Genomic DNA, 15,780 nt, shown 5'->3' with positions numbered 1-15,780 from the left:
CACACACACACACACACGATCTGACACACTAATTGCTTGTCAGACACATAGCTTCAGCTTGATTGTTCCTCTTCAACCCCCACACACTCAAGTTGTCATTAAAGCCCTCTGACACTCAACCCTTAAAATAATGACAATCTAGGAAGGATATTTCATGCACCACACACACACACACACATACATGCACACACACACACACACAAACACGCACATACACACACACAGTTTCAAACTGTAATCTCATTTCCACATTGGAGAAACAAAGACAACAGCACAAGAAGTCACTGATTCTAGCAGCACAGAAGGGCATGATACTGTAAAAGTGACAAATGTCAGCAAACTTTGCCAAAACACACTCTGGCAATTTCATTCTCAGTGACAAGCACTGATTCACACATGATTTGGTGACATTAGAGCAAAGTAAAACTCGACTACTGTGAAGATGCAAAATGTTATCAGATAAATGCTTTAAGCTGAACTAGAAGCATCAGCCAAGACAAGCAGATAAGATTAGATCTAGTAGCTTTTTAAAGTATAGATAAGCTTTGTTTACAAATCTACATAAAGATAAAAACTGAATTTTATTTGGAATGTTTTTATTGTGATGCTAACTTTGGGCCATGAGACATTAAAGTAGTGCATATAATGAAATGGAAGGGAAATTATACATGGTTTTCAAAACAGTTTACGAATAATAAAATTCAAGGTGATGCTGATATTTTTATTTGCCTGAGACAAGCAATAAAATATATTTTAATACATGACTGTACAAACAAACCTGTGGTGTAGATTTGTATTCAGTCTCCTTGAGTCACTGTAAAATTAAATTTTCTTGCAATTACAACTGTAAGTCTTTTGGGTTAGTATCTTTCCACCAGCTTTAGACATATAGAATAAAAATTATGCCAATATCTTTTGCAAAGTCACTAAAGCTCAGTCTATGAACCTCAGTTATCAACTCATATGACCACAGTTCATGCCGTTTTGTAAAAATTTACATTGCGGGATGGTGTGACCTTGTAATCCAACTTACTCTGGACTCTTTATGAGGCAAAACTAACTGAGTTATTCTTTAAGACTTACTCGTATAAAAAGGAGGATGATCATCAAGGCAAAAAGCTGAAGTTACTCCTCAACCTCACAATTAATCGCTGTCAGTTCCACTGAAGTCCAAGTTATTCTGAAAACTTCTGATGACAAAAATTTTTGCAGCTCAATACAAGTTTTATTGCATTTGATGTGTTGTATGGATGTGGTTAACTTTTTTTAATACAGCTGATATTAGTAACTGCTCTACCACGGCACAGGTGGCTCCAGCCGTCTGTGCACTAATCGGAGCGCCGGGGATTCAATCTCCAGCTCGTCCACATGCTGAAATGTCATTTAAGGAGGAACAGTTTCTCCTGAGGGCAGCACAGGAGATTGCATTTCTTTTCTTCACCAACGTTATGAGAGTGTGTGAGAATGGAATTACTGAGAAATGACATTAGAGGCTTTGATTCATGCCCAGGTCAAAGATTGATTCTCAAGTTGCTATTACTTTAAGAGTTGGACATTTCACATTTCAGCTAAAGGATAATGTTTGTTAAGTGACACATTTTAATTCCTTCTACATCTTTACATTTTGTCGTTTCACAACCATCAAATTCAGAGCAGTTTATTAGGAATTTTTATGTTCCATAAGAACACAATATAATCCATAACTGGGAAGTGGAGGGCAGGGTATATAGCTTTTGTAACTAACACTACACACCCCCCCTTTACTGGATTGTGATTTCTTTACAGTAACAGGTAATTTGGCAAGCTGGTCAGAGTTAATAGGAAGATGAAATCCTTGAAGAAAATCCTTGCAGCGGCTCACAGTATTGCTGTCCACCGGGGGGAAGGACGATCGCAGTCAGTACACATCTGATGGGCACAGAATATCAAACCCAGACTAAAAGAGGAATTGTTTTTCTTTCATAACAGTTTGTTTTATTTTCTTTTTTTTTTACACTTTGAGAGGGGGAGTATTCTAAGAAACTAAAGCTGGAGGGAGTGTGATCAAGGTCTGCAACATGCACTGAAATACTCTTTGGAGGAGAAATGGACACATTTGCTACATTTTCCCCTTAGCTAAACTAAATGTTAACTATAAAGAGCTTTAAGTATTCACATATATTTATTTTGTATGGTCACAGCATTTTGAAAATATCCATAGATCTGTTGAATAGAAGATCATTAAGCTGATGCAATGTCGTCTGAAGATTGTTTGATCATTCTACATCAGAATAATCAAGAGTTTACATCTATCCATCAACATCTTGTGAATGGTCAAGCACACAAAAATCCAAATAAGATACATTGGATTATGTGGTTGGAACTTGACAAATGTACAAACGTTCAAGAAGTTTTAAATGATGGCTAAAGTGTAAAAATGTCTTTGTCTCTTTTAGATGATTTGACATACAGTCAAATCCAGAAGCTGCTCATCTTAGACAAATGTGTTACAAATTGTTCACTCTAAGGCCTTCAACAAACTGAGACGAGCGATTTATACATTTGTTACCAATTAAGAAAAAATATGTGCGTCCACATGACAGGATGCAGCAGCACAGAAAATTATGTAGTTGGTATGCCGGGCCAATTGGTGGCGCTGTAACACAGACACAGAATGATACAGAAAATATTGAACGCTGCCATTTTTGTTATTTATGAGAGTGAGGAGCCTGAGATGGAGTTATGATGTCACTGTTTTTAAATAAGACAGGGCTGGTATGGCCAAACCAGCATTCTGAAATGCATCTACTCTGGAACCTGGTTTCAAAAATGATCGTTTCTGGTTTCCCAAGACAAAGAATCTGTATGGATTCACAGCCGACTAAAAACCTTTCCAGATATACCCAAAATGGCCCCCGTGTGGACAGGAGCTGACATGATTAAAAGGGTTGACCATAAAGCAACACAATCAAATCCCATGGACAACGCTGGGGTTAAAAAAATAAACAAATAAATAAAAAATGAAAAATAAAAAGAGGTTTTAGAAGGAGACCTTCAACAATCATGCAGTAACAACCAACTGGATGTTACTGCATGATTGTTCTCAAAACCAATAAAAAAACCACATAAAGGTTTTAAACCGATGGTAAAGATAAACCATAATTACATACAGTAAATCTTCAAAGTGGATTTACAGGTCCAGTCCTCCAGTGAATGATGCCCTCACAATCTGGATCACTGCCCCAACAGGCCCCATGCAATTACACTCGACCTCTTTACAGGCCAACTTGCAACTACAATAGTTCTGGGCAGATATAAATCACCTCCACCTCTGCTTAGAGGTGATCCCGGAGGACAGGTAGCTGGCAGAGCCCGACTGCTGGCACTAATTATCTCTCACCTGGCCACTGGCAGTCAGAGACATCCACTGCTGCTGTACCCTCTTTGCCACTGGCTGTATCAGAGGTAATACATACAGGGTCATGTTGGACTTTAGTGACTAAAGCAAAGGGGAATAAAACAGAGAGGAATTTTATAGATAGATCATTGTATTTTCATAAGGTTGAACTTCACATAATTTTGAATTCCACTGCAAATTTAGTTTGAGGATTCAATATTTTAAGATTTTCAAGATTTTAATTTTGTATTCCTTACACTTTGTTTTGCAGTTTACCATTAAAGTTTGTCTTTGAGTGGTTTGTGTCTGGTCCTGATGAATGAGAACATTTTCATTTCATTCCTAGCAGTACTGTTGTCGGATCAATTATGTCAGATATTTCCACTAAGACTGCAGCAGCTGCAGGTTTGTTTTGGTATGTAGTGTGGTGTAAGTTAGCTAGGTTTCTTGTTTTGCTGTCAATTACACACGTAGAGACACAAACCTGTGATGACAGGACTACTAGTTGCATTGTTTTTGACAACACCTTTATCAACTAGCCCGAGCTTGAACTCAAAAGGAACTGGTTATTTTCCATCGGTAACCAACAGATGTGGATTGAAGATAAATGTGGCTGAAGAATGGAAATTTAAAGAGACCAGAAAGATCCTGTCAATTGGAAACTAAGAGTGAGAATCAGTGGTGGAGAAAGTACTCAAAAAATTTACTTAAGTAAAAGTACAAATACACAGACAAAAATGTACTTAAGTAAAAGTCAAAGTACCACATTAACATTTTACTTAAGTAAAAGTAAAAAAGTANAGATACTTACTGTAAAATGTAGTGGAGTAAAAGTAGAAAGTACCCATTATTAAATCTACTTAAGTAAAGTACAGATACACGAAAATTGTACTTAAGTACAGTAACGACGTACTTGTACTTCGTTACTTCCCACCACTGGTGAGAATAAACATCAGCTTCTCAAAAGGATGAAGAACTCAGCAGAAGGAGGATCAGCTACTGCATGATTTCAGGTTTCAGAAACTTTGGTCTTTTAAGATTGATAATTCATAAGCATATCGACCTGGTTTTATGATCATAACTATTACGTTCTCAGTGATTTAAAATCAGATAATGCCATATCAATACAGAATTTAATTATGTGTTTATCTCTATTCTCTGAGGAGAAAGAAGGAAGGAGTTGACAAGGCAGATAAATGTGTAAGTACAAGTAGCGAGATCCCATGTTTTCAGTTCACAATCCCCATTTTTAAATGTTAAGTCACTGAAATTATAATATTATGTTTTAGATTAAAAATATCACCTTTCATGTGATTTTTCTGTGTTTCTGTGAAAGGCCATTGGTTTACCTGTAAAAAAGTCAGTCAGGATGTTGAAAGCAGAATTTGCATGAATCATAACAGGACTGAGGAATAGAGCGTATAGCGTATAGGTTTTTCTTCAAAGTGCAAGTACAAGTGGGAAAGAAAAAAAAGAGAGCATCAAGCCAGGAGAAGCAAAGGCAGAAGAAGAACAAACATGCACGCTTGACCCGGTTAATGCATATATTAGCTGCAGTGTTCAACAACAAGTCTGATAATCAACTCATTTTGCAATCCGCACTAATTTCTGCTACCCTTTGCAAACTAAATTAGTTATCTTTGAAATGAGAAAATTCATTTCAGCTTGAGTGGAAACGATTAGCAAAACTTTGGGATTTTTCACGCAAGCCTAAACAGTTTAACGGTGCTGTTTTCTAATTGCAACCAGATGCTAATTTGCAATGGATTGTAAATCAGGTTTCTAGTGGGGGCAATCCCAACACAAATGGGTAATGCATCCTACTGGTGTTTGTCACATAAAATGAAACTGGTGTTTTGAGAAGGCAGCTTCTTTGTTGCTTGCATAAATGGAAATCTCAGTGATACAAAACACGGATGAAACCAGCAAACTACCAAGCAGATCCGTTTTTTTTTTTTTTTTATTGTATAAGTGTTGGTGGCAAAGCAGAAAAGACTAACCCAAAATGGGAAAAATGTAGAGAACACATTTATCGGCTCTTCAGTCTTTCCAATAATAAGATGCGCGACTTTATTTCTGCTAAAAAAGAAGCCATGGTTTTACCTCTCATCCCAATAGACTTGTTCTCTAAGCACGACATTGCTGCTGGAGTCCGCGCCCCTTTCCTAACGAGTTTAGAGACTGACGCAGAGTAATGTTCAAAGGAGGCAGCATGGATTTTGTTACTGACTACACTTTCACATATAACACACCCTGTTGCACCTCAAATTTTTTCCTGAGATCCATTTTTTTCAAATCATAAAACAAATTTGGTCATTTTTAACTTGTGTGTGTTGTAAGATGTAAACTGCCAGGATTTGAGGAATGCATTGTGAAAGCTTGGACATTATGCAATAAGCAGTGACCATTAATGTTTTTCCACAGATTGCTGCTTTGATCTGTTAGCTTTGTAATGAATACTATAGTCACAATTGGTGAAAACAAGAGGATGTAAAACATGAATATAAAGAAAATATGTGCATTATTTAAATTTTTTGTTGGTATTAGTAACCTGAATGTTTTGCCAACACCATTAGAGATAACAATGTGCTTAGTGAGCTAACACTTGCCCCTGATAATAACCTGGAAGCCATTATGCCTTCTACTCAGCACCCAGTGTAATAAATACAAGAAAAAAAGACTAACGCCATTAGAGCGCTGGACTGCCGATTCTCCTTCTTTGCATGCACTGCAATCCGACATAATTAGCATCACAATTAATGTGTATAGACGCAATCGACTAAAAAATGTTGTCCGTCAAGCTCGGTGTTGTGGTTTGAAATTCCACTCCAGGAATTATGAAACTGCCCACTCCTGCATATTCACATGTGAAACTGAGCTCATTTGATTTGAGGAAGCTAAGTCTCCTTTGTAATGCAATTTTTGGCCACGTCCGAGAATGGTATAGGTCTGTGGTTGCATCCAGCATTCATACACTCACACATACAGATATATGTGGATGCCAGCATTTTCTCAACCAGTCGTTTGTTGGTAGCCCAGCAACAAGCTTTAATTACGCTTTGGAGCTAAAAAGTGTTCATCAAAAACAGGAACCAACAGGAGGAAGCATTCATATGAGCAAAATAATCACAATATTCTAATAGTTATATATACAACATGGAACAAAGCATAAATAAAACAGTTCAAATAAACCTGATTTTTTTCTACACACTTATATGTATAAACTGTTGAATTATCCGCCCTACATTCACGCCATTGATACATTTTTCAACAATAAAGAAAAAACTGGCAAGCACCACTGGAGAGAATTATACCTGCCAACAGAGAAATCACTGGACCTATTGGGAAAGCAAAAAGATCATGTGTGGGGGAGGGGTGGTCAGAAGCCCTGCCGTTCTAGATGCTATGTGCAGACAAAGGCCTCGCACTGATAGAAAACCTACTGGCAACAATTTACAGCAGGAAGCCCTAGAGACACAGAGAGACTGAACGGCTTGAGAGCGGCAGTGCTGGTAAACAAAATAGTATATTTACTTATAAATATTCTGACTCAAACTGAAATATGATCATATTTATTTTTCATTCAACTCAGGAAGCGTAAAATAAATCAGTGTCTTTGCTGCAACATGACTTCTGCTGGGAATAAACAAACCTGATGTTCAGCTTTCACAGTAAAGTCCTCCTTTTTATTGTTTTGAAAAGTACAATGCTGTTTGTCACAAAAAAATGGCGGCAGTCTTTTGGAAAGCTCAGTTAAGTAAGGGTCTACTTTAAAGAGAATACACACAAAGCTATATCTTTACAGTTGGTGATGCTTATTATGCCAAATTATTTTTGTGTTTGTTTTAATTTAATAATAATTATTATATCACCAACCAGCTTTGTATTATAAACGAATGACGGATGATTCAAGATCACAAGGAGATGCAAAAGAAAGAAATCTCAAACAAACTGTAACTAAAAGTACCAAATCTGTACCTAAAAAAATATATAAATGAGGTATTCAGGTGAGATATATTTTCTTTAATGGTTCCTCTGGTGTACATGCAGACCTGCTCACACTGCTCCATGAGGGAACATTCTTTTATGATTACGTCATATCCAGCTAGCAGATTAAAGTACAAGTTAATATGTATAAAACTTGCAGCGCAGCAAGTTTATTGGACGTACCAAAACAATAACACAGCAACGCAGCAGTCGTCTGCTTTCTCGCACTACAGTCAGAGAAACAGCGACTGCTGATCCTTCCGTGAAATGACTTCATTTCAGCACCATGGAGAGGTCCTATGGTACTCAGCGGCGGTTCAGGCTAATTCTTCCTCTCGTGGGTCATAAACAGCATCTGTTGGTCTGCCTCCCCAACCGCAGCACTGACAAAAAATCCTCCCAGTGTTAAAAGACTCCCAGAGTTCCCAGCACTAGTAACTGTGGCACATAATAGCTTACAAGCAAAATGTTTTTCTGTTCTAAAAGAATTCATATTAAAAAAGAAAAAAAAAAAAAAAACTAGTCACAGTCTCGTTTTTCTAACTTTTTTCAGCCAAGTCTGTTCGGTTTATGGCTTTGTTGTTTCAGGGACAGATTACTTTAATACAGAATTCAATGTGGTTAATTCTGTCTTTCAAGCACAAAAAAGGTTTCAAAATGTGAAAAGTAATTAGAGAAGGTTTATTAAATCATCCAAAAAGTGAATTTCTCTGCTGCCATTTTACAAATATTAAGTGTAAAGCAGTCAAGGATTGAAGAATAGTAAGACCCTTTCCCCCAAAGAAACCTCTTACAGCACTGTTTACTTTCTGTGTTTTATTTTAACTACACATAAAACCAAAAGATGAGGTCCTGCTGCTGTCTCTAAGGGCTCATAAGAAAAACTAATCATGGAAAGTGTAGCAAAGCCATAAATAAAAAAAAGAAAGAACAGCTCGTGTTGTAGGCCTCACTTAATATATTCGTCCTAGGAGAGTAGAATACATGCATGCACAGAGGCCAGTCTAGAAATATCCCCTGACAAGCAATCAGATGTTATAGCACAATAAATACAAGGTTTTCCTGCTACCTGTCATCATTCTGAAACGTCTGGTCCCCCAGCAGCAGGTCCCTGAAGCGGTAGCGAGGTGGAAGAGGAGGCACCTCTGTATCCACATCTGCCATCTTAAGAGACGAGATATCCAGAATAACACCGGAGTTGCTGCTATTGTTTTTCTGCAGGGTCTCAGAGGAGGACCTGCACAACAAGAAGCAGAGCAGCACCTGTTCCATCAACATGTAAGCTTGTGTAGAGCAACTGTGACATTTTAGTAGGATTTTACAGTAAAACCTCATGTGCTAGTAAGACGCAAAGTTGGATATATTAGGATGATTAGAATCTTCATGAGAAAATGGAGGATTTAAAGCTCCTTGTAAAAGTATTGTTAGTCCTTTAACCTTTAGACAAATACGCTTAAATGTATTTTAGAAAATTATGTGACTGATTGGCACAAAGTAGTGCATAGTTTTAAAAATGACCCATGGTTTAAAATACATATAAGACTGAAAAGTGTTGCATTCATTTGTATTCAGCCTCACTGAGTCAATATTTTGTAGAAACCACTTTTCACTTTAATTGCAGTTCCAAGTCTTTTCAGGTATAGTGTTTGTCCACCTGCTTTGCACATTTGAAGACTGAACTTTCTGCACAGTCTTCACAAAATATTTCAGACTGAGTCACAGCAGATGGACTGTATTTAGACATTTTGCAGTTGAATTTAAGGCCTTCAACTGGGCCACATAAATTATTTAAACCTGCATGTTTAGGGTTGTTGTACTGTTGAAGATGAACCTCCACTCTGGTCTCATATGTTTTGCAGTCTCTCACAGGTTTTCTTCTCTGTATTTAACTCCATCCGTCTTCCTGTCAGCCCTGACCATGATGCTGTTAAACAACGGGGAAAGTGTGCTGAGGGAGATAAGCAGCGGTTGTTTCACTTCAAACAAATTGCTGTCTCTTCTAAATGGCTTGTGTAAAAGAAAACTTACTGTCTTTGTAGGTTATCAGTCGTTCTTTCCATATTAAATGATGAATTGAACAGTGCTCTGTGAGAAGCTGAACACTTTAGACAGCTTTACAACCTAACTGTTTACTTTTGTCTTCATGGTGTTTGTTCACTTATGTTTTCTAATAAACATCTGAGGCTTTTGGAAATCGGCTGTATTCAGACTGAGATTAAATTACACACAGGAGGATTTTTTTTACTAATTGGGTGAATTCTGAAAACAGTTGTTTTGATTTTGAGAAAACAGAGCAAAGGAGAAAAATACAAATGTAGCAATTTCTTTATATTTCCCAATTATACACTACTTTGTGTTGAACTGTCACATAAAATGTGAAAACAATACAGGTTTATTTTTGTAACATTACATAATCTGGAAGAGTTCAAAAGGTATGAATACCTTTCCCAGAATATTACAGCTTTTTTCAGGTTAGTAAACAATCTGCAACAAAACTGAAAAATAAAGATTAAAATAAATCACACTGTGGAAAAACGTATTTCTGTTGGCTGTTTTGCAAGAATAGCATACTGTTATAAAAACTGATTAATAAATACATAGGGCATTCCCCCGGAGGAGCTGGAAGAAGTGGCTCGGTAGAGGGAAGTCTGGGCCTCCCTTCTGAAGCTGCTGCCGACGCGACCCGACCCCGGATAAGTGGAAGAAAATGGATGGATGGATGGATGGATAAATACATAGACTTTTTTCACGAAATAACTGAGTTTACTGATGCAATATGAGATTTTTTTTTCAAAACACCAAACCATTTCCCTACCATCGAAGTGGACAAAGTGTTAGTTCATTTACAGAAAATCATGAAAAAATAACCCTCCGACAGCACATTGTGTTTATGTCTGTCTACAGTTTTGACTTCAAAACAGTGCTCTTTACTGTTCCTAGAATCACACGTTGGGAAATGCTTCAGGAAATTACCTGTCGCCATGGGAACTTGATGATCGGCGTGGAGGACTCATGATTGCCTCTTGTGGGGGGATTGAAGTGAGAAATGAGATAAACAGAAGAGGGAGAAACATGAACAAGAGGATTCAAAGATGATTGTTGAACTTTCACTTCTTTAGGACTTTGCAGGAATGCAAAGTCCTAAAACTGTTTCTCAGTTACATAAACTGTTTCTCAGTTAAAGACTGCCCAGAGGTAAGCAAGCTCTCTCTCTTTCTCTCTCTTTCTGTTTCTTTCTCAGGTTGCTACTCCTCAAACCGAGAAGGATTACACTGACACACTGTAATGCAATTGAATGGTTTATGGTGTAAATTCTGATGACAAGGGAAGCAACAACGCTGGAGGGGTTAATTGGCCATTATCTACATAGAGAACGTGTTTATTAAACCCACCCTAGAGTAGGATTTAATTTCTGGAAACATGGTAAGGTGGAATCCTCATATCAAGGGGATTGTAAGCCTATTTTCTGCTTATGAAGCAAACGGGGAAAAATAAATAATTTCAAAAATAGGACACCTATTTCTGTTATACCTAAACTCTACACCTACCCAATGTATGAGCTGTCACACTGAACATATTGAGACAGCTTCTTATTTGTAGAACTTTCTTTATCGCTTTAGTTTTCATTCATTGCTCAATCACTAACTAGGCAAACATTAGGTTAATCATCCAGATCTATGCACTATGTGTGTTTGTGTTGCTGTGTGGTCATCACAGTACAGTGTGGGCAGCCCTGAGTGGGCCACTATCACCAGGCATGATCTCCCTCATCAGTGCTGACAAAGACCCAAACACGTCCTGACAGAGGAAGGGCAAAGTGAGATCAGAAAATAAATGTGAAAAAAAAAACAAACTGGAAAACTATAAAGAGAAATTAGCATAATGTGGAAATCTCCCCGTTATTTAAGAGGGGGAAAAAACAACCAATTCTTTTGAGGTTTACTAAATGGATGCTTTCAAGTCATACATGGACTTTTTTCTGCGCTTTATGGCCACAACAAATATAACTCTTTGTAATCATGATCATAAAACTGCAGGAGGCTGAAGGAGATACTGAAAAATAAAGATTATGGATCAAAATATGGGCTAATTTTGATAATTGATATGATCATAATTTTCTTAATATTGTGCAGCCTAATTTGATATCTGTAAAAAGCAGCAGATGTGCTTAAAATTCTAGTTTAAAAGCAGCAACTGTTTCAAACTAACTTAACTTTGTCATCATATGAAAATAAAATTGCTGCATGTTAAACCAAAATATTTAAAATGCTGGCTGTAGCTTGTACTGTTCATTCTGGAAAGAATAGTTAGAAACATTATGACACTTGTCAGATACAACAGCTGTAGTAAAATAAATCTTTAAGACACATTTTAGAGAAACACAACATCAAGAACCAAATACGATCGGATTAAAGAGCCAGGAAACCTAAAAATCAACGTGTGAAATAATAAGTCGGCATTGTGCTTTCCATTTTGTCATGGTGGGAAGTATTTTTAAATTTCACTTTTATGACGTAAAGAGTTTTATGAGTCATGACCATGTATGAATGATGAAGCAAATTGACAAAATGATCTGTCTTTTGCATGATTGTGAAATGGAAGTGCAGCTACAGAGAAAAGGGATGCAGAAAGCCCTTTTACTACAAACACAATTAATGCTGGAAATGTGGATGAGCTCAGTGGAAGTAAACAGGTGAAGGTGACAGGTTTCTACTCAGCTATCAGAAAAACTCTCTCCTTTTGGAAACAGGTTTAGCACCAGGATTAAGTAACATTGGATTTCAAAGGAATAGACAACATTTAATGCCATGGCTGAGACAGATGACTCAAGCAGGGAAGCAACAGTCAGGCCACCATGCAACTCTGTGCATCCTTGTGAATACAGCAATTACCTGCAGAGGGCCACACTTTTTTTTTCTCCGTATCTGAGTGGGGAAAAGAAAAAGACAGAAAACATTTGACCGCAGAGACCTCAGCATTTTGAATTCCATTTCAGCCTCCACATATGTAGCATCAATTTGAAGCAATCATTTTGGGCCAAAACTAACTGCAGAAAGGCATGCTGTGCTGTGGAGTGTGACCGAACTGTCCTCAGAGTTATGTCTTTAAGGCTACAGTATTATTGAGCAGTTTCAACCTAACAAGCATCTCTGAACAGCAAATATAACAACTGCTAACCCATTTTTAAAAATGGAAAATGAAAAGAGTCTTAATTAGCTTGTGACGTGTCATAACAGTGCTGCATCACTTTCACCAAAATCCTAAAATATAAAAATAAATAAATACAGTTGAAATCTCTGACCAGCATTACAACTTTAGGGTGAAGGCAGCTCAGACTTGTGAAAGCACTGCAACAAAACTGGCTGCCAGCAACATGAAGACACATGGATGTTGCTTCTTGCTACTTATAAGAGCAGCACCTTAGGGACAGTTTCCAATAACCCTTCAAATGGCCTTATTAGTCATTATAAAGTTGCTGTTATCTAAAGAAAAAACATTGAATATGAGTAGTTCATTCCATCAATATACTGTCATAAATTGTTGGCTTCAATAGGAACTAAAGTAGATGGTGGCATTCAGTAGAGGTTTAATTCTCTTTATCTTCCAAATTTGCTCCAATATTTTACTATATAATTTGATGTTCATGCTCACAAGTAAACACTGATTAAAGCAAAGATTGTGCAGTCACTGCATGAGGAGTGCTGACGTTCAGATAGATACCAGTAACATTGCTGCTCAGAATTGGAGCAGAAATTGTTTCTACCTGAATAGTAGAATTACATGTTTTAATCACCAGCAGTTATACACTACTGCAGTCAATTACAGGCAAACTGAGCTCAGCAAGACAGTGCTTTTAAACTCCTGGGTGGTATGCTTGTCTGCTAAGTCTTCAAGCTACTGTTCTCAGAGAATACCTACCTAAACTTCCTTTAAAAAGTTTTATTCTATGAACCCAAATTCAAGTTATCCCTACTCTCCTTGTGGCCATTGTGCAATGCTTTGATTCCTATTCTTCAGCAAGTTTTGACTACATTTTAGGTAACCTTGTCCACATTTTTTCCCCCACATATAAAATAATATATATTTATATATATCAATTTTAGCAATAGAAATGTATTACTTTGTAAACTACAAAGTCATCAACTGAAGATTTTTTTTAAAAAATTGACTGCAGTCTGTAAGAAAATATTCCATGCCCTACTTTCTGTGGTAAACACGCTATACTTACAAACATCAATAATAATAATAATAATAATAATAATAATAATAATAATAATAATAATAATAATAATAATAATAATAATAATAATAATAATAATAATAATAAAAGAAACAGAATATATTTAGTAATACAGACACCTTTCTCGGAAATGTTGTGGCAGATAAAACACCAGAAAACATGCATAATGTTCTTAGAGTAACTTTGTTTACCTAAAGGTGTCCCCCTAGAAGTGTCCCTGTTTCAATCCGAGGTCCCATCATCCTAAACACAGGTTCGGTTTAGATAACCTGCTTTGAATAAACTGTGCATACACCACTGCCTCCATAACGCAGTCTGTTTTCCATCAATAAATCCCAGCGAATGCTCTGCCATGTCTAAATGGTGACAGTTACATGATGGTTGAGGTACGGGGGAGGAATCCAGATCCGGAGCTCAGTCCAGCGGAGTTACCTTCAAGATTCGGTTCATTCAAATCCAGCGTTAATCCTTTTCACAAAAAGAAACACGTAGTTCTGTTCGGTCAGTTTGACATATTTACATACGGGCCCGCATGGTGCATTAGCAGGTTTGGTTTTAGTTGGAAAAAAAAAAAAAAATCCCAGCACTCAAAGCTGATTGGTTGACGCACTTCCTAAAGGGTACAGCTTTTACCTGCACACTTGACAGTTAATTTAAATATTAATACACGACCCACCAATGCACCGATGGGGTCAAGACTTCGCCGTCGCTTAGCAACAACTTTGTTTGCTACTATTGACGAACTACGTAACTTAGCGGAGGGATGTATCGTGTTAACCTAGCGCTATTTTTAGTCCACGTGCTGAAGGTTAAAACTTGATTTCTCAATTTTCCTTCTTTCCAATTAGCTCGCATTCTCTGTGTGACCGTTTTCAGCCGCGCTTATATAACAACCGCGCTAGATCTAAAAAAGCAGCTGCAAACCGAGCCGCATCTTGGAGCTTTTCTCCGCTGGAGTCCTCTGCCATGTTGCCTCTGCATCTCACACAGGGACGTCATGTAAGCGGCTCGTCCTCCCGGTTTCCATGCATCCCTGTCCGCATCAGCATTTTTTCCCTCCCTTGAACAGTCACAGCGGGGGTAAGGCTGCTGATTTTCCCAACCTGAAGTCACTCGCTGGAGTCTCGCCATCTACTGGACAACCTTGACGTAGTGCGTTTTCTGCTGAGGAAATTGTTGCGTTTCATGTTGAGAGGGATTCTCCCATAAAAGGGGCTTTTAGTGGAATGAGTTCGCCTTACATTATTGCGGTAAATCTTTCTCCCTACTCATTTAAGTACTCATCTCGATTATTGTATGAAAAAAAAACCCCTGCTTCCTCTTGTTACTGTAACAGAGTGAAATATCAGTGTTGCTCCATTAAATTCAAATGATGCCCACATCAGTCAGAGTCATCTGGTGGTTAAGATGGAAAGTGCAACTACGGTTCTACATCAAGAAATATTACTGCGTAAATGCAACCGTAAAACATTTAAACCCAGATTTAATCAAAAACATCCCCAAAACAGAAGCAACGCACAAATTACAAGTTAGTATTTGTTTCACCTTTGTGATTCAATAATAGTTATAAAGCCACAGGTCTGCAACAACTTCTGCTTGCACACACGACAATTAAAGTAATTTATCTCAAAACATACCTGCAACAGCTCTGTCTTCTGCTATTTGTCTCACAATAGTCCCCCTCAAGTTGAAGAAAATATTCATTCTGTGCGCACAGACAGGGCGAGTGGGAGACGCCGCTGCTTCAGGAAAAAGCCGTGCCGCTCTCTGTGTGCGCCTTCCTTGTGTTCAGTCCCTCCACTTTTCAGCCCATTATCCTCCAGGGGGAAAGAGCTCTGAGCGTCATCATGTTAGAGCCCACACAACCACTCATGCTTTCACTCAGTCGCTTTATCTCGACGAGGATCTGGATTCCCACAGACTTCTGGATCACCTTTTGATCCGTCTGATTTGCTGTACGTCACAGCCCATTATGCGATTCTGCTGCCAATCAGTAGATGTTTATATAGTTAAATCAAGAACTGTGATTGAGTCATTTGTTTCCTGTAATGGTGGCTTACAGTAAAATATCCCATTTTCCCCCATAGGGTTTAGTCTCAATCTAAAACTGATTTAAGAAGCTTTGTGTTTTCCCCCAATTACTTAATCATTTCTGCACATCTTCAAAGCTCAAAGT

General features: G+C 37.7%; 1 protein-coding gene across 18 annotated transcripts in view; it reads right to left on the bottom strand.

Annotated features, from left to right (window-relative positions):
* kcnt1b (potassium sodium-activated channel subfamily T member 1b) overlaps positions 1-15,527 on the bottom strand; it is an 83,170-nt gene extending 67,643 nt beyond the window's left edge. For 6 of the 18 annotated variants that reach the window (XM_008417912.2, XM_008417913.2, XM_008417918.2 and 3 more), the window contains exons 1-4: positions 15,242-15,526; positions 12,256-12,288; positions 10,337-10,385; positions 8,433-8,600 (exon numbers count right to left, since the gene is read on the bottom strand). In XM_008417912.2, coding sequence (XP_008416134.1) covers positions 8,433-8,600; positions 10,337-10,385; positions 12,256-12,288; positions 15,242-15,308 — 317 coding nt within the window. In that variant the 5' untranslated portion in view covers positions 15,309-15,526. Of the gene's footprint in view, positions 1-8,432; positions 8,601-10,336; positions 10,386-12,255; positions 12,289-13,795; positions 14,860-15,241 lie in introns of those variants that run through there. The other 12 variants (XM_008417919.2, XM_008417914.2, XM_008417931.2 and 9 more) reach the window with 4 other exon arrangements.
* Between the last annotated feature and the right edge of the window lie 253 nt (positions 15,528-15,780).

Source organism: Poecilia reticulata, linkage group LG9 (assembly GCF_000633615.1).
Source record: "Poecilia reticulata strain Guanapo linkage group LG9, Guppy_female_1.0+MT, whole genome shotgun sequence".
Lineage (NCBI taxonomy): Eukaryota > Metazoa > Chordata > Actinopteri > Cyprinodontiformes > Poeciliidae > Poecilia > Poecilia reticulata.
Note: the sequence above shows the minus strand (reverse complement) of the source record. Positions and strands in the feature narration are given on the sequence as shown.